The sequence below is a fragment of the Trichechus manatus genome, unplaced genomic scaffold, assembly GCF_000243295.1.
Source record: "Trichechus manatus latirostris isolate Lorelei unplaced genomic scaffold, TriManLat1.0 scaffold00037, whole genome shotgun sequence".
NCBI classification, from domain to species: Eukaryota; Metazoa; Chordata; class Mammalia; order Sirenia; family Trichechidae; genus Trichechus; species Trichechus manatus.
Genome location: NW_004443973.1, coordinates 6,552,908 through 6,573,964, shown reverse-complemented (window position 1 = coordinate 6,573,964; position 21,057 = coordinate 6,552,908). Strand labels below are relative to the sequence as shown.

Genomic DNA, 21,057 nt, shown 5'->3' with positions numbered 1-21,057 from the left:
GAAGAGAAATTTATTCTCTCACAGTCTAGTAGGCTACAAGTCCAAATTCAGGGCGTCAGCTCCAGGGGAAGGTTTTCTCTCTCTGTCGGCTCTGGAGGAAGGTCTTTGTCATCAATCTTCCCCTGGACTAGGAGCTTCTCCTCGCAGGAACCCCGGGACCAAAGGATACTCTCTGCTCCTGGCACTGCTTTCTTGGTGGTATGAGGTCCCCCACTCTCTGCTCACTTCTCTTTCCTTTTATCTCTTGTAAGATAAAAGGCAGTGCAGGTCACACCCCAGGGAAACTTCCTTTACATTGGATCAGAGATGTGACCTGAGCAAGGGTGTTACATCCTACCCTAAATCCTCTTCAACATAATCCAATCTTGCCTCATTAACCACAGGCAGAGATTAGGATTTACAACATATAGGAAAATTATATCAATCACAAAATGGAGGACACCCACACAATACTGGGAATCATGGCCTAACCAAGGAGACATATATTTTTGGGGGACACAATTCAGTTCATGACACCTATTAAGAACCAAGCCTGGATAAGTCAGATCATCAAGTTTTACTATAAGCTCTAGCAAGGGGAACACAGAGGATACCACATAAGGATAGTTCCCATCAGACAAGGAAAAGAAATGTTAAAACTTTCCACTGTGGGTGGTAGGTTGTGTAGGTGTGTGGGTGGGGGGGGGGGAAGGGAAGAGAAAAGAGGAAAGAGAAGGGGGAGATGAAAGCGAAAACAAGAGTGAGAGCAAGAGGTGAATGGTCAGAAGTGAGTGTCCTGGCTCCAGGCTCCATGAGGTTAAACCCTGGGGATGGGGAGAAGGGGCTTGTCTCTTGAATTTTAAAGACTAACTCAGGAAAATTATAGAAATTTCCTAGGGCAACTTGGCACTACCCAGGCAGCATATTAGAAAGAATGAGGAAGGTATGTGGACAGCAGGGTGAAGAGAAAATAGCTGGGAGTTCATGAGTACCCCAAAGGGGCTCAGCAAATGCCAAGAAAACCAGTAGACTAGAATTGACCAGGAGGCTGGTGGTGTTGGGGAAGTGAGGGCTTGCCATGAGAAGCTACAACAAGGACCATGGACATCAGCAGCCAGAGTTAGTGGTCAGGGCCCACACACAGTGCTCATCACACCCATACTTACAGTCACACAGAGGCCACCTAGAGTCCTGACCAGCCACCTCTCCATGAGCTCAGTAAGACCCAGCAGGCAGTGTGTGCACAAGGGGTCCTCCTCCCTCATGGAGAAGGACCTTACAACAGTGACAAGGTCACCATGATAGCTGGGATCCCCTGGCACCTAGATGCTAGTGGGGAGAAGATATGGCTCTGACTGGGAGCAATTCAAAATTTAGCTCTCCCAAAGACCTGTTTTAACCAGAAAAGATTGAGATACTGTAATTATCTGAATTACTGGCCCCCCTCTAATCACCAGGAAACGGTAAGCAAGATAGATAAATTGTACAGAATACAGGAAGTTACATTCTCTCCCTCCTTTCTTGCTTTCTAAATTTTTTGAGTTATATATGATATCACTCCATATATATCCCCCCTTTATAAGGACAAGTACAGAAATTAGCCCCAACTATCTCTGCGTCTCATCCACGAGAACACTAAATATAGCAGATAAAAATACAGGAAACTGATTTGGGTGGTGTCCTTTATGTTTTATTTTAAATATCTGATGAAGCTGTTCCTCTCCTGCCCACATTCTATTCCTTGTAGGCTTTTTAATAGGAGATGCCGTTATGCCAATTACTTGTTTGATTTTTTAAATTAGAGGCAAGAAATGGACAATTTTGGAGAACATTGAGTGGTTTTTAAAGTACTTTTAATTGATACCTAAAGAAACCATGCTGGAGCACCTTGCATCCTTGCAACCGGGGAGCACCTTGCATCCTCTTTTCCAGTTTATCAGTTTCTGATTCCCAGTGTATGGTGGTGCAGTGGTTAAGAGTTTGGCTGCTAACCAAAAGGTCGGCAGTTTGAATCAACCAGCCGCTCCTTGGAAACCCTATGGAGCAGTTCTACTCTGCCCTATACGGTCGCTATGAGTCAGAATTGGGAATAGGTTTTTTTTTTTTAAGATTTTTTTCTTTTGTCTTTCTGAAGAGCATATTAATAATTTCATCCGGTGGGATGTATTTTCTAAAACAACCACTACAACTGAAACAACTGAAAGCAGAAAACAAAAGCCAAACGTTATTATAATCCTAATATCAGAAGTACTTCCTGTTGCAGAAACCCCATGACAATTTTATAAAGAGGTAATACTCTTAGCTGAAGCCTTTCTTCTCTTAATTGAGAGAGAGAATTATTCTAGCTAGGGGCTGCCCAGGCCAGCCAAGCCCTTTTGCTTCATCTGTAAGTAAATCCACTCCAAAACCAAAGCCACTTTGGGATGAGCTGAAAACCTGAAAATGTTGATAATAAAAATTAAATTTCTCAATCCGTAACGAACAGAAGATTTACGACAGCTCTGTGCATTATTGAAATTCTAGGTGCGCTGAGGTTTGATTAAGTTGGGCACCGAAATAAAGGGCAAAAACTTAGCTTGCTATTGCAAAAAGAAGCTCAGCGTGATACTGTGACACCAGGTTTTCTGTTTATCCCTAAGGCTGGTGCAGCAATGACTTCAAAGTTTGATGGTACCTTTTTTTTTTTCTTCCTTCTTCTTTTTTTTTCCTCCAAAGATGTTGAGCAGCAGGCTAATGAATCCCCAGCAGGGTGCAAAGGCAGCAGAAAGCAGGGGAATCAGATGTCAATGTGTTCCTCTGAGATACCCTGCTAGGACAGAGCTAACTAACCAGGCTTTAGTCTTCTCTTGGGGAACACGCTTTGATGATTCCCTGCCCACTCTTGGCTTCCTATATGCTTCCTGATTAAAATACTGTCACAGATAAATCATGACTTCTGCCTGTTAGGATCATTTTCTTTCTTTCTTTTTTTCAAGAAAAATTTGGAACTATAAGATTAAAAAGATAGGCAATTACCACAGAAGAATTATATTCTCACATATAAACATATGTATACACCTACTCCTTACTTATTGACTATTTCGTCATCCAACATTTCACATTTACGATTGTAGTAAAAAATTGACTTCCTGACTATTTTGTACATTAATGATATATTTCTGGCAGTAATGACAGTCGAGGTGTGAGGCGCGAGTAATGCTGTCTGTGATGGTTAAGGTTATGTGTCAACTTGGCTGTGCCATGATTCTCAGTGGTTTGTCAGTTATGTAATGATGTTATTTGGCAGTTATGTAATGAAGTACTCATCCTCCATTTTGTGATCTGATGCGATCATCCTCCATTTTCACACAACCCCGATTTTTGCATAACGACCTGGTCTTTGGAACACAGCCATGTAAATAAGTGAGGAGTGAGTGTATAAACATGTCACGTCTCCCTATGATATAAGTATTCATGGATCTGGAACTGTTCTATGCATGTTGCTTTCCCACTTGGCACGTTGTAAAAGCTAAATAAATGCCACAAGTAATTGTTCTCTTTCTCCACTTGAGATAGAACCAGTCAGCCTCTCGTTCACAATACCTGTGGTAAAGAGGGTCCATAAATCACTTGTGCTGCTTTCTTTATATATTTTCTGTGAAACTTATTAGTCAATCGCTGTATTACATAGGCAACCTTCCAACGAATAGATTTTTTTGTGGGGTGGGGAGGTGTTCATTGTTTTCCCTCAACATAGTCACAAAGTAATGGAAATTGAAGTTGTCAGAGTTAAGAGTTTCAACTTTAAATGCAATGGGCATCCATAATGCACCAGTGTACTTTATATATGGGTTCCCATCTAGGCACACAAACAAGCAGCCCTCCAGGCACCTCTGAATAGCAGGAATATTTACCCTTAACTTGGAGAGGAGCTACAACTCTAGCACACTTGTATAAAGTGCTTGATCTATTTAACAAGCACAACCCTTTGAAACCATGAAGTAAAACTGAATTAACCCACTGTCTTAGTTATCTAGTGCTGCTATACAGATGTACCATAAATGGGTGGCTATAGCAAATAGAAATTTATTTTCTCACAGTTTAGGAGGCTAGAAGTCCGAATTCAGGGTGCTGGTCTAGGGGAAGGCTTTCTCTCTGTGTTGGCTCTGGAGGAAGGTCCTTGTCTCTCCAGCTTCCTCTTCCTGGTTTCTTGGCAATCTCCATTTGTCTTGGCATCTATCTACCCCCATCTTTCCTCTGCTTGCTTGTTTAATCTCTTTTATATCTCAAAAGAGATTGACTCAAAATATACCTTAATCTAATCCTGTTTCATTAACCTAACAGAGAGGATAATTCACTTCCAAATGGGATTATAACCATAGGCATAGAGGTTAGAATTTACAATACCTATTTTTGGGGACCCAATTCAATCCATAATACCCACTGAATGCCAATGAAGCAAAAAGGCTGCACTAAACTGTATTTGTATCTACTGCCCAGCTGTATCTCCACCCTCCTCTGCCAGACTCACCGTCTGTCCTACTACTGTACCCAGCATCCTCCAGCTATGGCATGCCCTTGGTTAGCATCTACCCTCTGTAGACTCTATTTCTCCACACTGCTCCACTTGCAAGGCGATTCTAGCTCTCTAATCAGCCAGTGAAAACCCTATGGATCACAATGGTCCAATCCCCAACTGATCATAGGGTTGGCACAGGATCAGGCAGTGGTTCATTCTGTTGTGCACGGAGTCACCATAAGTCGGGGGTGACTTGGCAGCAGATAACAATAACATATTAAGTATCCATTTGCCTCAGACTGTACGTGAAGTTTCCTGCCACCTAAACATGCCTCACTTTGGGGTCAAATATTATTATCCCTAGAAGTTCTGAAAACTAAGTCGTAGATAAGCCATTAAAGGAGGCATTCCTTGTCTCGTGCATTATTTTGTATCATTCGTCATATCCTCAAACTGACTTAGCAAGGCCAAACTGGATTCTTAACCTCTATATTTCATTTTGGAAACCCTGGTGGCAGTGGTTAAGTGCTATGGCTGCTAACCAAAAGGTCGACAGTTCAAATCCACCAGGTGCACCTTGGAAACTCTAAGGTGCAGTTCTACTCTGCCCTATAGGGAGGCTATAAGTCAGAATCGACTCGACGGCAACTGTTTTTTTTTTTTTATGTATTTCATTTCATGAGCCCTGGTGGTACAGCAGTTAAAGCATTCGATTGCTAACCCAAAGGTCAGGGGTTCGGACCCACCAGCTGCTCTTCAGGAGAAAGATGTGGCAGTCTGCTTCCATAAAGATTACAGCCTTGGAAACCCTATGGGCCAGTTCTACTCTGTCCTATAGGGTTTCCATGAATTAGAATCAACTTGATGGTAACAAGTTTTTTGTTGTTGTTGCTATATTTCATTTCAGACCAGTCATATTTAGCATTTCTTCCACTTGTATGCTTCCATTTGCCTTCTATCCTTTCAGACTGCCGATTATGGGCGTTTTAGCAACAACCTGAGTTCCTTCAGACATTTCGCCTTAGTGACTTTCCTTGCTTGGTGCATCATTTCCTTTAGAGTTTGTATCCTACTGCTAAAATTCCTGCCCATTGACTGATTTCCATTGCATTTCTGGAGGGCTAAAAGTTAATGTGAGATTATCTAATTAAATAGAGGGAAAAAACCAACTGTTTGAAGACGGGACAAAATAGGAGCCCTCAGAGACTCTACTCAAAATCACACTCTAGAAAGTTTTACTTTGAGGGCTCTTTGGAATGTTGGTTTCAAAGTCTTGTAAAAAATTTACAAAATAAACCTGGTGAGATATTTAAAGAATTAGTGATGATAAGAAATTCACAAAAAGGGCAAGATTTTCATCTTCTGTCAATTGAGACGATACAGTAGTAAGTATAAATATGAGCTTTTGAAAACAGCTCCCTTTACATTCTTCTTTAGAATGCCATGACTCTTTCCAGTTAGTTAAATACTAAGACGGTGGAAGAAATACCCATCAGAATGGAGTGGGACAGTAGAAAGGCCACTGCAGCAAAACCAAGGCTATGTATTTGGGTGGGGGGCATCACTGAACCTTTATATGTTAATTTCCCGTGGATGAAAACAGTAGGTATATCTAACCTCACGGATATGTAGTAAAAACAGACGTGAAAACTCAAGGTGATATGTAAAGTGAGGTGGTAATATTACTCCCTAAATTCTGGAAACTGCTTATTTTCAGTTTAAATTCAAGTAACTTCCTTTTAACCTAAAAATTTCAAAGTATTTAAAAGGAAGTATAAGATGAGCCCATCTTAAGTTAACATGGAAAAGCACAGGGGGATCCTTTCCAGCACGTGTTATAGCTAATCACATAGGAAGGGTACGTAAACTTCCAGTTCATTCCAAAGTGGCTCTGCAAAATGGTACCAAAATTAATCAGCTCCACAAATACACTGTCTTCAACCTTCTAAGCATTACCAATGATAAAAAGAATTTATTAATTGCAAGAATAATTTACTCATCTTGTTTATTGCCTAAGTGTGCACAGAAAACTGAATAACATTAACAAATAACTCAATGTGGGTAGTCAAGATCAATTTAGAAGAGCAAGATATCCCTGACCCAACAGCTGTGGGCTTTACACATGGAGGTTTAGCTTATAGATATCAGAGTAGTGAGGGTGAGAGGAGGCAGGAAGCAAAGAGACTTGAGGATCCCCTTATAATAAAGTGTGCATCATTTTTTTTAACTTTTTTCACTTGAGCTTTCATTATTAAATAAAAGAATATTAATCTCCATTTATAATTAGAATAATCCGTTTTGGACTAGTCTTATACTTCCCTTGGCTGATTTTATACTACTACTTATGTAATGGATTATAAAACTAAATGAATTTATTTTTGTTATTTATAGTCATTAGGAAAATTACATTTCCATCTTCAAGACAGTATTCTAGATCTTTCTCTCTCTCTCTTCTAGGGTAATGTGACAGGGCTTCACAGCTCCTAAAAGTGCTGAAAACTAAGTGGTAGATAAGCCTGAAACTTAACGGCTGTGAAGTCCTTAAAAAACAATACTGCGTTTTTAATGGAGTTACACAGAGTGAAACACTAAAGCGGTTCTGCTTTCCCTGCATGTGTTTTTCTCACTTGAAGTTAGAAAAGAAGCTCAGTCTGACTGAGCTAGGTGGGGGGTAAAGAACTCGTCAGGTTTTACACATGAAAGCAAATGCTTAGAAACAGAATTAAAAGCCAATGTACACTAAACTCTTCGTGTTAACTGATGCCAGCCCTAATCTGTACTCAAAAAGTAGAGTGTGAACAGTTCAGCGCCGACCTCTGTGTCCTTGCAAGGAGCAGGGTCCTGCACAGCATGCAGCAGTGCTAAGAATCAGTAGTGCATCCCCCTCAGAATCCAGCAGTAGTCCGCGTTTGTCACATGCACCTCAGAGAGTGACAGATTTAAGACGGAAGGTACTTCACAAAACCTTCTGGCCCAGACCATGGGGTCAGAGCAGAAACCCATGTTTCATGGAAACTTCATGTCTCACATGATATCAATAAAAAATTAACTAAAAGAAAAAAAGATTTCCATGGCCAAATATGTGAGAAACTTTAAGTCAGTCAAGGTTAAATATGTTTTTTTCATTCCTGTAGGGCTTCACCAAGTCTTCAGTACTTTAATGTGCACAAGAGGTTTCCTAGTTTTGGGGCGTGGGAACTCTTTTTGAAGGGATTTCTATTAGGCTAAGGAGCCCTGGTGGCACAGTGGTTAAATGCTCTGCTGCTAACTGAAAGGTAGCAGTTTGAACCTACCAGCTGCTCCAGAAACATGTGGCAGTCTACTTCTGTAAAGATATACAGCCTTGCAAACCCTATGGAGCAGTTCTTCTCTGTCCTATAGGGTTACTGTGAGTTTAGACTCCATGACAACAGGTTTTGTTTCTTTGATATCTATTAGGCTAGCACTAGGTTCTTGTGTTCCATGAGGCACAGTTTGGGAAATGTTGAGATAACATATTAGCATCCTTGATTCATAGGTGAGGGAGTTAAGGCCCAGGGAGACTATGTTCTAGAAGGTGGTGGAGAACTCAGGTCTCCAACCTCCTAGTACAAACTCTTTCTAGGGTCAGACATGTGAGAAAAGATAAAATGCAACCCGAGTTCTCAGCAACATACATACCCTGGAAAACCAAACCAAGCCTGTTGCCAAGTCGATTTCAAATACCCTGGAAGGGTCTCCTCAAACTAATGCTTCCAAAAGTAGTATACACATATTCTTCCTTTTCTGGCTCATCAGGACACTCTGACCTCCCCAGTCAAGATTACCTGATACAAAGGCGTGCAGATGCTATCAATCCATTCCAATTGCAATCGAGGCAGTTCATCTTTCCGGTTCCGATCAAAAATAGCCTAGAATGGAGGGGAAACTTGCTTTATTAGACTGGAGTATTTTACAGGTGCTTTGTCAAACACTTTGCCACAATGATCCAATTTTTACCAACTGAACACTTCACAAATCACAATCAATCTTTACATGTACTTTCTTTTATCTATGATAAGAAATAAACTATTTTCCCCTCTTTTTATGAGATTTCTAAGGGAATATATTTGAACTTTATAGCACACAACTCCTTGAGGCCAAAATCTGTCTTCAGATATAGGTAACTGCTACTAAAATCAAGCCATCAAGTCATTGGGAAATCGGGTACAAGTCAAGGAGGAGGAGACATATTTTATTGCCATGATGATAATGCAAGCTTTTATTTTTATAGTGGAGGAGTATGGGAGAGAATGGGATAGATTAGAAAAGATCCTTAAAAGGAATTTCATTATAAATAGAAGCCATCAATATTAATTTTTTTCAGGTGTTAGTCTGATAATTTTTTGTGTTTTTCAAGAAGGTTTTGTCTTTAATAAATTCCAAAATTTTTATCTATGACTGATGGACGGTCGCGGGAGACACTCGTTCTTTCTCATTAGTCCCCGTCTTTAAACTTAATGATGTTACAATGTTTGAGATAATTTAGGTGTATTTTTGAGAAAAGGAAGCGACGTATGTCTGTTGGGCAGGCTTAAAACGAGAAACAATCAATTGAAGTTGGAGGCTGGAAGGCTAAAATGGATTCCTTGAATAAACTTTGCCAACTCTACTCTAGTGAGAATGTCCCTTCCTTGGTTCTTAAAGATTAAGGCCAGGGTCTAAGGAAGAGGATAAGTGGATAAGTAAGTGGGAGCCCTTACTTATCTAGAAGGCTTATAACTTGCCCTGCCTTATTGCCTTAAAGTAGGCTTTATCTTTCCTCTACATAAAATGCAGCATCTACATCATTTCGGTATTCATGTAGGTCCTCAGGGAGAATCCAAGCCATACCCTGGGTACCAAAAACAAAAAACCAAACCCTTTGCCATCAAGTCAATTCCGACTCACAGTAACCCTATAGGACAGAGTAGAATTGCCCCATAGTGTTTCCAAGGCTGTGATCTTTAGGGAAGCAGACTGCCACATCTTTCTCCGGAAGAGCAGCTGGTGGGTTCAAACTGCTGACCTTTTGGTTAGCAGCCAACTGCTCTAACCACTGTGCAACCAGGGATCCTCACTCTTGGTACAGCAATGTTGACAAAGCCTGAGTCCTTCAGGTTTATGGGCAAGGGTGGGTGAGGGTGGGAGTGGGTGGGGCAAAATTAGCAGCTGCCAAGGCTCACAAGAGATAGAAGGCCACTTCAGGGGAAATAATCTCCAAATTAGGGAGAAGGTCACCGACTCCCACAGGTTCTGTTCATCCCTTGTCTTGCAATATAAAATGTTAAATATCAGGAAAAAGGACTGAAATGCAGAGAAGACTGAAATATGCTAGAGAAACGGATGGTTCTTGAGAACTCTGAGTCTTGGTCCAAAATGTTCCTTAAAAAAATTTGCTTCTGTTTTATTTTCTCTATCATTCTCATTGTTCCCTGACATTTTTTTACTTAATTAATTGCTGTGTCCTTCCTTAGTGTGTATTATAAGTCATTTCTTTTTTCAGTTTGGTAATTTTTAGTATATTCACAGAATTATGTAACAATTTCCTAATCCCAGGTCATGAAGATTTACACTTACACTTACTTCTAAGTTTATAATTTTAGCTCTTACATTTAGATCTCTGATCTATTTTGAGTTTATTTTTGTATATGGTGAGAGGTAGGGGTCCAACTTCATTCTTCTGCACATGGTTAGTTTTGCAGTTGTTCTAACACCATTTGTTGAAGAGACTAGTTTTCTCTATTGAATTGTATTGGCAAGTTTTTGGAAAACGGGTTGACCATAATTTTAAGGGTTTATTTCTGGACTAGTCACTTCTAAATAAATGTCTGATGAGAGAAAAACGAATGAGAGTGTGAGGTACTACACTGTCCTGAGCTTTTCCTATACAGCATTTTGCAGCCTTGTAATTGATTGTTAGTGACTATTTATTTAATGTCTAATTTCTCACCATTTGACAAGTTCTTTGAGGGCAAGCAAGACGGCACCTTGTTCACTGCTGGATACACGGTGCTCAGCTTCATGCTCGACACACAGAGATGCTCAAGCCGTGTTTTAGTAACTGACTCACTGCTTCCAGTACTAACCCTTTGGCTGTGATCCTAATCAGACCTTTGTCTTCATAAAGTTACTCTGATGACTTCTAGGATCATGACACCTGAAGGGGACTCCCAGACACTTTTCTTCCTAAATAACAAGGAATAATGGACACAGCAGGCATCAGCTCTGGGTGCATGCATAACCAGATATCTCTGGGAAAGGGCCAGTGGGGGACCCCATGGCCACAGCAGCCCAGTCTCTCTTGAGGGGACAGTCACCAGTCATGTTAAGTAGCCTTTTGTGAGGAGAGAATATCATTTAGAGATATGTTTCCACTGCTGAATTAATTATAATTATGCCTTCAGAAAATGCCTTAGCTGAGCCTGCAGCAAAGGCTCCTTAATGCTGCCCCACTGCACCCTCAGCCCTCCAACACTGGCGATTTACTCATATTTTTTTCATTTAATTAAATGACCTGTGGTATTGCTATGTTGTAAACCCTTCAGTGGGTGCCTTTGAAACGGTTTTTAAAAGGGGAGCAAAAGCTTTTATTTGTAGTTGAGAGAAATCTGGGTGTACTACCTTTTAGACATTAACTGTATATACCCCAAACTAACATATATATTTTTAAAAGCCAAATTTGGTGACACCACCAAAAAAGAATAAAGGGATGTTTTCAAAATACATAGTATACAAGTTGCTTTAAAAACTTAAATAATTAGCATGTGTGTCAACCTCTGTAGTCGTCTGACCTTTCATAGGTAAGCAACCAATTAAAAATAGACAAGACCATTAAGACTACGATTTCTGACTTCAAACAGGTGAAACTATTTAAGCTAGGGCTTGTTCTTTTCCTTGCTTTTAAACGTCAGCAAAGAAATGTGTCTTAAAACTTGAAGATCTTATTAATATTTCCAAATGTTTAAAACTCAGTTGATTTCAAACCTCATAAACAGACATTTCTCACAATTGACACATTCTTTGAGCCTCATTGACTCTATTGTGCTATGCCAGGCTTTCAAATACTTTCCACCATCTCAGAGATGCTAGGTTATATGTTCTGAGCTATCCACTCATTAAGAATAAGAGGCTTCCCTCTTCTTGAGGGTGGTCATTGAGGCATTTATGTCTTCTGTATCCTCATGAGTAAAAACTTGGCATCATCCTGGGCCTCCAGGAAGCATTCATAAATAACAATTAAATGGGCAAGCCCAATATAAATAGCATTTCAATCACCAGAACCTAGTTCCCCAGGTGAAATTTTTCATTGTGCAAACAAAGAAAAGAAAAAGACTTTACATGGCTTGCTCTTGGGATTTTGAAAAGTTCATAGTTGGAAAACAAAATCTGGAATTCTCCATTATTTACTGCAACTGTCTGTTCTAGCTTCTCAAGGCTGGGCAGCTTATCTTTAATTGTTTTGTGTATTTCAATTCCGAAGTAGGCATTGCTCACATATGAAATGCCAGCAGTGGGCTCTGTGTTATTCAAATTCCACTTTCAACCTTCTCCCTTGTTCCTACTTGTCCCACTGTGGGTGCTCAGGAAATGCTTGTTATGTAGGAGCTCACCACTCTTAATCAGAAACCTGGGAATCAGACTGTTAAGCATCTAAGTTTAATTAAAGAGTTAAACTTTCAGAAGTGCTTCCTTAAATCCATTCTTTTCCTTCCCCACTTTCAAGTGGTGATTTGGAGTTATTTTTGAAATAGCTACTCAAAGGGGTAAATAAATCATAATAAAGGGAGTTATTGCTTAATGGGTACAGAGTTTCTGTTTGGGGTGATGAGAAAGTTTTGGAGATAAATAGTGTTGATGGTTTCCCAACATGGTGATTATAATTAATGCTACTAAATTATACACTTACAAATGGTTAAGACAGCAAGTTGTAGGTTATACATACTTTACCACAATTAAAAAAAAATCTGATAAGGTCACTAGGATATCATTTGGGCAACCCTTTCAAATTCCAGAATATCAAGGCTGGCAAAATCCAAGAATTTCATCCAGGAAATCTACTTTCATTCTTTATTTTTATAATTTCTACTAATATAGTATTGCCATATGTTATGGATTGAATTGTGTCTCCCAAAAATATGTATTGAAGCCCTAACCCCTGTACCTATAAATATGACTAGTTGGACTTAGGGGTTTTCTTTATTTATGTTAATGAGATTATACCAGAGTATGGTGGGTCCTAAACCTAACCACTTTTAGTGGTGTCTCACAAAAAGAGCAGAATAAACACAGAGTCATACACACAGGGGTGAGGGGTAGCGGGACAGATACCATTTGAGGACCCACTGACAAGCAAAGGAACACCAAGAATTGCTGGCAGACACCAGAAACTAGGAGAGAGGCCCACAGAAGGAATGGACACGGCCAAGACCCTGATTTTGACTTTTAGCCCCCAGAGCTGTGAGAAAATAAATTCATGTTCTTTAAAGACACTTGTGGTATTTTTGTTGTTGTTGTTATGGCAACACTAGGTAACTAAGGCTCCGTAATAAAGCGAGGTGTCAGCAAATAGGATGCGAAACAAACAAAAAAGGATGAACTTACTGAAGGAGTGAGTTTGAGTTCTGATCTCTCCCGATCTCCTTGTTCAAAGAACTCACTGGTTACAAGTTCAGCCACCTGAAACATATACATATTTTAATTTATGGTTATGTGTAATTTATCATGAGATTCAGAAGTTATTTTCAGCTTATGTTTATGGTGATTATTTTCAACACCAATAATCATGGTGAAAGCTTATGAGGAAGTACATTAACCTTTTGGATTTGAAGATATTACAGAATTTCGTCAATGAAACTGATTTTCTTTTAATCTGAACTTGTGCAATGTATTGTTAGATGTATGAGAGCAAGGATAAATTACCCAATAAGCAAGGTAAGCGTGTGTTTAGGGCAGTAACAAAACAGGGGCACCAATTGTCCAGAGCAAAGACCCTAGATGCCAAGCAGACAGAACACAAGAAAAAGAGCACTGCAGTTGAAGGGAACTGGCAGAGCACTAAATGGAATTGATACCACTCCAGTGTGCGAGAATGTGCTGGCCGGAAATAAAGTTCGTGAAGGGTCACGAGGGAGCCCACATGCAAGGTAGTTTTAGCCATGAGGCCCCTATCACTTCAACACCTTTATTGACATCTGTCTCCTATAGTCCCCTCCCATGTAATTGAAATTCCTTATCTCAGTGTGCCTCTTGGGAGTATACCATGTCTTTCTAATAAACAAGAGATGGGGTGGACTATTGAGTCTTGCTGCATTCACCCAATATGCAACTGGATCCTACCTGAGCGGTTACTGGGCAAGGACAGATTACATTATTAGATAAATGCTCTCTGATCCATTTGGAGAGAACCATCTTGTATATCTCTGTTTGCTGATCCAGCAACTCCAGCCTACACAAGTAGGCATGTATGATTCAATAATAGAAGATAAAATACAATGCATATTTCCCAATGTTAAAATTACTTTATGCATATTCCTAACTTTAATGAGCACACACTGCACAACAGAATGCTCATTTTCGTCCCTAAAGAGATTCAAAAACCCTCAGTGTACAAAAATGATTCCAAAAAGACTTGATACATTATCCTCATTATGTATGGAAGTAGATATTGTTCAGCGACTTAATTGTGATAAAATCATTTAAGAATTTGTAAGAGCAAAGAATAGAAAGAAATGTTTTTAATTATAACGTTAGAGATGAAAGATCTATCTAAAAATAAAACATAGTAATTTGTTGTAATATTTGTTTTCTGATCATTACGTTTTCTTTTATGACATCTTTTCATTTGTTCATATTTATAATTATAGCATTTATTATGAAACAAGCAACAAAACTGAATATGAGCTTTTTAAAGCAAAATTGGTGAAAGTCAATTTTTCGTTGTACATCAACAGAATTTTACATCGATTGTTGAAATGACTAAATTCACTGATTCATTTCCTTTGTTGTAGAATATGTAGAATATTCTTTTTGTAGAAAATGTGGTATAGTAAAAATCTTAGTATCCTTTGTCCACTAAAAATTTTATAATCCAGTTCATCTCATTCCACTAAAATGGCCACTTTTGCATTCAATCGCTAATGTAGTCACATGTAAAAAGAAGTTACATCATGGATAGCTAAGACACACACATGCGTATATATATGTATATACATGGATATATCTAATTCACATATCCCGTTCAAATGTGTGAGTAAGCAGAGGAAGGAGGACCACAGATTATCAGTGTTTAGGGCCCTCAGATGCCTTAATCTGGCCCTGTATGAGAGATAGACCATCTCCCATAATACAGCTTCCATATTGGGATAAGGCACTCAGTTGGGAGTAAGTAGTATGTGTTCTTATAAAGAAAAATGAAGCAAATAATTTAATAATCATTTATGCTATTATTATATATTATCATATTATATTATTTTTACAGCAATAATTTAATTTTTGGTTGTTTCTATGTAGATTTTTATCTCATGGCATATGTTTATCTTAGCTTAGCTTCATCTTGCCACCATAAAAAGTGCTTAACTGCCTTGTTCTACCAATACTTTCATACACTCTGGAAGGGAGAACCCCAGGACCCACTCTCTCCTTCCTACTGAAGCAATCAGTCAAGGGGCAGCACTCATGCTAGGTTATTTGTTCATACCAGACTTTTACAGTATATCACAATATAGTTTGAAGAATGTAATTTGGTCTTCAGGATCTCTGAATCTCTAAAGTGTGAATTTATAGTAGGCTAAAATATTTAAAAGTAGGTGCAAGCACAATGTAATGGCTGTTTTGCCCCAAATCAGAAATTTTTCCAAAGTAATGACTTGTATTTTCTCACTTTTCATGCATTTGAGTGGATGATCAGCAGTTGCTGACCATGGTCAAGCCCAAGAGATATTTTTCCTTCTCGAAGCCCTGTTCTTCTAAGGATAGCTTGTGAGAAGCAACTGATATAACAGGCAAGTGCTGAACAGGCATTTTCAACGATGAGGTGGTGTGCATCTAGGAAATCTCTGGGATGAAGAACTAGCTGGATTTACAAAATACTGAAAGAAAAGAAAGAATCCCAGACAACTCGATGGCAAGAAGACCTGGATCCCCAAAGTCATTTTTCTCTATTCCAGGTTCTTATAAAGATGAGGCTCTTAGGTCTGGCCAGAGGTAAGAAGGGTTTAATTTCTGTCAAGTGCATAGAATCAAGATAATTTACCTAAGTATCTCTCAAAAGATTTTTGTCAACCATAAGTTACAGAAAAAACTTAAAAACAACATCAAACTCAGATCACAAAAAAATAAAAATAAAAAAATCTGAGAGTTGCAAGTATTCATTTATAAAGAAACAGAGTATCTAGTCCATTCAGATTTTTAACATTTCTAATAAGAAACATGGGTCTCTTTAAAGAACTCAACAGCATAAAACTAGTTGGAACTGACTTGAAAATTAACCTCTCCCTGACCTCTGGGTCAACAATCACCTCAAGTGTACTTCTGCCCATTTTCTAGGACTTGGTTCACTTCTTTCCTCTCCAGTCTCTGCCACTACCTTTCATTTCAGCACCCGAGGCCTCTCTCCTTCCTCTGGCCTTCCTGTAAAGAAGAAATGGTCCCCTAAGGGTATGGCCTCATTTATTCAGTTCCCAGAACTCTCCCTCAGATTGCTCTGAGGCTGGGTTTTTTGCACTAAAGAATGTAAATGTGCTCATCAGGCCACCCCAAGGTAGGAGTCCTGCACAGATCTGTAGCCCTGGAAAGCAAAGAAATTAAACAGAAATCCTGCCCTTGCTCTTCCTAAGTGGTCTCGGGTATCTCCCCTGTGCTTTTTTCACAGCTCAACTTGTGCCACTATTTTGTTTGTACTTAAAAACTCAATCAGGAACATTAAGTGGCTCCTGATTGAATTGTTTATTAAAGAAGGAAATTGAGATGCTAATCAGGCCTTGGGGGGTCACTGGGGAAACCCACATGCTTAGAATCACATTCATGAGAAAGGAAAACAAATTTTGAAAGGCAAGAAAAAAGATCAACATCTAGGTAGAAATATCTTGATTTCTTTTAAAAGAGACTGCTTTTTTTGGTCAAAGTGTTTATTAAAATCTTAGAGTGAGTACATTTTAAAAAATATCTTAGCTTGTTCAATTTGGAGACAAATACCAATGATATCCAGTTTAGAGCTGTGAAAAGGTTTCTGAAGAAAGCATTTGGAAAAACATGGCTTTGTGTTTTATATCTCTGAACTCTTGATTGTCTGCACTATCAGCAAAACTACACATCCTAAAAATAAAATAATATTTACATCAGTGACCAAGAAGACCACCTGCAAACAGCCACTGGGCCTCCCAAGTTGGTCTAAAATATTATTGCAGAAGCTTTTTCTTTCGAAGTACTTTGCCCTGTCACTTTCTTGGCTCCAAGTGGGCTGCTGCTCCTTGAGTCCTTGATATGGGGTTTCCGAAGGCCCCGATGCATCATACCTCAGTGTCCCTCTTTCATTCAGCTCTGTTGCCCCCACCCCCAACCACTCTTCACCCCTTCAGTCTCTGTCATAGAGGGCATCCCCAGTACTACACTTTTTCCAAATACCTGGAAGAGCCACCCACTTCTTAGCAGTTTATTCTCAAACTCTACCCTATGGGTGGCCTTCCCACACTGGGGAAGTGAAGGGGAACAGAGATGTGGAAATAAGCGACTCAACCACACAAAATCTCCACAATTACCCTTCTTTACCTTATGCACGTCAAATGTGTCACATTAAAATTCAAACCAAAGTTTAATTGGAGGAGCGCTCTGCAGGAAAACTGCCTAACCTGCATTGGACTGTGATGTAAGACAGAAATAAACTTTTATTGTGTTAAGCGACTGAAATTTCAGAATTTATTTCTTGATAACGTTGAATTTTACCTGAACCCTGTGATACTGGAAAACAGCGATGGTTAAACAAATCCCCTGTCGTTTGTGTTCAGGAAAATGGCTTACTGCAAAGAACTGCCTTTCCCATATGACTTAGATAACACGGCTGCCCCCTTGTTTACCTATGACAAGGCCAGACACAGACCCACCAAATTTCTATTCCTTGCCTCATAAATGAGTAACTGAATTGCTTGTCCCACTGATCAATGAGAAACCAAGTGCTTGTTAACCAAACTTTGGTTAAGCTTCTCTCCTTCCCCCAAGTCCCTGAACTCTGGCCCACCCTCAGCCTGAGCCAACATACTAGCCCTCAGCAAGGGCCCTTCGCCGAGAATAGACTGACCTTGGCATAAAACATTCTGATTTACTACCTGAAGTCACCCTTTTATCTCACTTCCCCACACCTGGGTTTTTTCTAGCTTGTTTATTCTCAGTCTCTATAAAAGAAAACTACTTTTTCCCTAACTCTTTGAGACGCTTGCTGATCTTATGGTCAGAGTGTTCTCCCTGTTACAGTAGACCCCTCTTCTATTGTAACAGTCCTTTCCTTCCTTTTCTTGCTGAATAAAGCTTCCACTTATCAAAGTCTGGATTAGTTTTTTATCTGATGCTCTGGAACAGAGCCTAGCCTAGTCTCTTGTTGTTGCTGGGTGCTACTGAGTCAAGTTTTGACTGACAGTGACCCCATGTGACAGAGAAGAACTGCCCCATAGGGTTTTCTAGGCCCTGGTGATACAATGGTTAAGAGCTACCAAAAGGTCAGCAGTTCGAATCCACCAGCTGCTCCTTGGAAACCCTATGGGGTAGTTCTATGCTGTCCTTTAGGGTCGCTATGAGTTGGAATCAACTGGACGGCAATGGGTTTGGTTTTTTTTAAATCTTTACAGGAGCAGACCACTAGGTGTTTTTCCAGAGGAGCTGCTGGGTGGGTTCAAACAATCTTTCAGTTAGTAGCTGAGAGCTTAACTGTAGCGCCACCAAGGGCTCCTAGCCTAGATTGATATAAAAATTGGTATGAGGTAAGGTGCTGCTATTGGAAAGGAAAGGGATGGGAAAGGAAGAAAAGGGAAGGGAAATGAGGGAAGGGAAGGAAAATAAAGGAAAGGAAGGGGAGAGAAAGAAGAAACCTAAAATACGTGGCATCAGTTTAGGAGCCAGGTATGAGATAGTGAGGAGGCTGTAAGGATTATGGTGCATGTTACAAAGTAAAAAAATATTTTGTACAATTCTCACTAAAATAAAGCAAATAATGTACCTAATGAACGTATAGCTTCAGGGGAGGAGATTGGAAAACAAAATATTAGTAGCAGGTGATGATTGCTATTGACTATTTCTTGCTAGGTATCACAAGAGGTGAGCTCAGGAAAGGACATCAGGTTTATAGCCAGGAATGAAAGGGAATGGAGAAAGTCACAAAGTCAGGGTCTTATAGGGATGAAAGATAAAGTTACTTCTCAACACCAAACAGTAAAAATGAAAATTGAGATATGCTTTGAATGACAAAGACCAATTACGACTCAGCCATGCAACAAAAATCAAATCAAACGTATGGCCAACATGCCCAGAGTTTAAAACTCTGAAATAATTAGGTGGTATGCAGCAAATCTTTTTAACTGCACAAAAATGACTCAGAGTAATTAGTCTATATGGTTCTCTCATTAAAGCCTGTTTAGCCCAAGGTACTAGGAATTAAGTCATGAAAGAGAAGAAAGAAATATATTTGCTATATTTCTTTACTTCTGAAAGTAAGCAAGCAAAGAAATATGGAAAATCTAAGAAGTTTGTATAGAAAAGAACAGTGGATGTGGTTATTGGTACATGGAAATAACTAGAATCAAAGACTTAAGAAGCTAACTAAATGTTTAAGAGTGTTTTAGTGTCAAAGAAACCATGAGCTTGTGACTATTTAAGACTTCAAACAAGCCTTGGGCCCTCAACCTTCTGTAGATGGGAAGTGAGCTAAGAAAGCTGCTTGGCCTTCAGATATAACCATGGAGGATAATAGAAATGGAGTAATTTCCCAGGCAGATCTAAAGGTGACGGAAAAAAGTGAACTGGGGAGTCTCTCCTAAAGGGCCCAAGACAGGGTAGGCGTCCCCCAGTGAAAGTCCAGCAGGATGTTGGAACTGTTATAGGCCACCAACACCAAATATTGCCCATCTCTTCCCATTGTGAGTGGAGTGTTCAAATGGATATTTTGTGTTTTGAGTATATGCTAGACACTGCATTTGGGTGTACATAGGTCTTTAGTTTGCTTCCAGATCTGATGCAGAGTCTAACATGTATCACCTAGAGATTCTGAACTTTGAGCTTTATGCCTTGACTAATGGGACATTTAAGTTGTCTCCCCTGGGGAGAGGATGAATATATTTTGCCTGCAGGAAGGATAGTGAATCACATTTTTGGTGACTGGAAGAGCAGACTGTGGTAGTATGTTTTCGTCAACTATTTTCAGCTTTCTACTTTCTGGGCACATGGAAGCATCGTACTTCCTGGTCCCCTTGTGGTTGGGTGAGGTCATGTGACAAGTTCTGGTCAATGAATTATTTGGGATGGGGGCATTTAATTGCCAGTTCAAGACTGTCCAGGGCTCTCTTTGCCTCTGCCACAATGAATGGCAATAATCCCAATAGCAGCTGCTCCAGAATGAAGATAGAGTTCCCATCTAATCCTGGATGCACATGTGTGTGAGCCATTTGTTGTTTTTAGCCATTGAGATTTGGGATTTAGTGATATCATAGCATATTCTGCTAACACACTTGCATCATTTAAAAATGTGGACTAATGCATTCTATGTAGGAAAGTGTAGAACACTGTTAAGAATGAAGGCTTTCAACCTAATCTGCTAGGATCTGAATACCTAGCTCCACCCTTACTAGGTATATGACCTCAGGCTACTTATCCTTTCTAAGCCTCATTTTCCCCATTTATAAAATGGGGATAATAACTGTACCAGTTTCCTAGGTTGCGGAAACAAATTACCTTAAACCTGGGGTAAAACTTGTTCTCCCATCGTTCTAGAGGCCAGAAGTTCAACATCAGTTTCACTGGGCCAAAATCCAGGTATCAGCAGGTCCTCACTCCCTCTGGAGGCTCTAGGAGAGAATCTGCTCCTTGCCCCTTCCAGCTTCTGGTGGCTGCCTGTATTTCTTTGCTTGTGGCCTCACCACTCCAATCTGACTTGCGTCACACCACCTTCTCCTCTTCTCTATGTGTAATCTCCTTCTCAAAAAGAGACTGTGATTGGATTTAGGGCCTGCCTGAATAATCCAGGATAAACTCCCCATGTCAAAATCCTTAACTTAATCACATCTGCAAAGTCCCCTTTTCCTTCTAAGGTAACATTTACAAATTCTAGGGATTAGGACCTGGTATCTTTAGGAGCCATTATTCAATCTGCTACAATAACTATACCTACCTCGAAGGGGGGTTTTGAGGATTAAATGAAATAATACATATAAAACAGTCAATAAATATTAGTTTTTGACTGTTATATAAATGTATCTTATTTATCCTAAAATGTCAAGTCTTAAGATACCAAGTTACTGTTTTGGACTCCACTGCCCACTCAGTAGGTGCCTCATAAAACTTTAAGAGCTATTAACTTCCAAATAATATTAGTAGTAAAGGAT

General features: G+C 39.6%; 1 protein-coding gene across 1 annotated transcript in view; it reads right to left on the bottom strand.

Moving 5' to 3' along the window:
* Positions 1-21,057, bottom strand: part of PDE11A (phosphodiesterase 11A) — a 436,579-nt gene that overhangs the window by 33,198 nt on the left and 382,324 nt on the right. Inside the window, exons 18-19 of the mRNA XM_004375469.1 lie at positions 13,079-13,153; positions 8,284-8,367 (exon numbers count right to left, since the gene is read on the bottom strand). Coding sequence (XP_004375526.1) covers positions 8,284-8,367; positions 13,079-13,153 — 159 coding nt within the window. The remainder of the gene's footprint in view (positions 1-8,283; positions 8,368-13,078; positions 13,154-21,057) is intronic.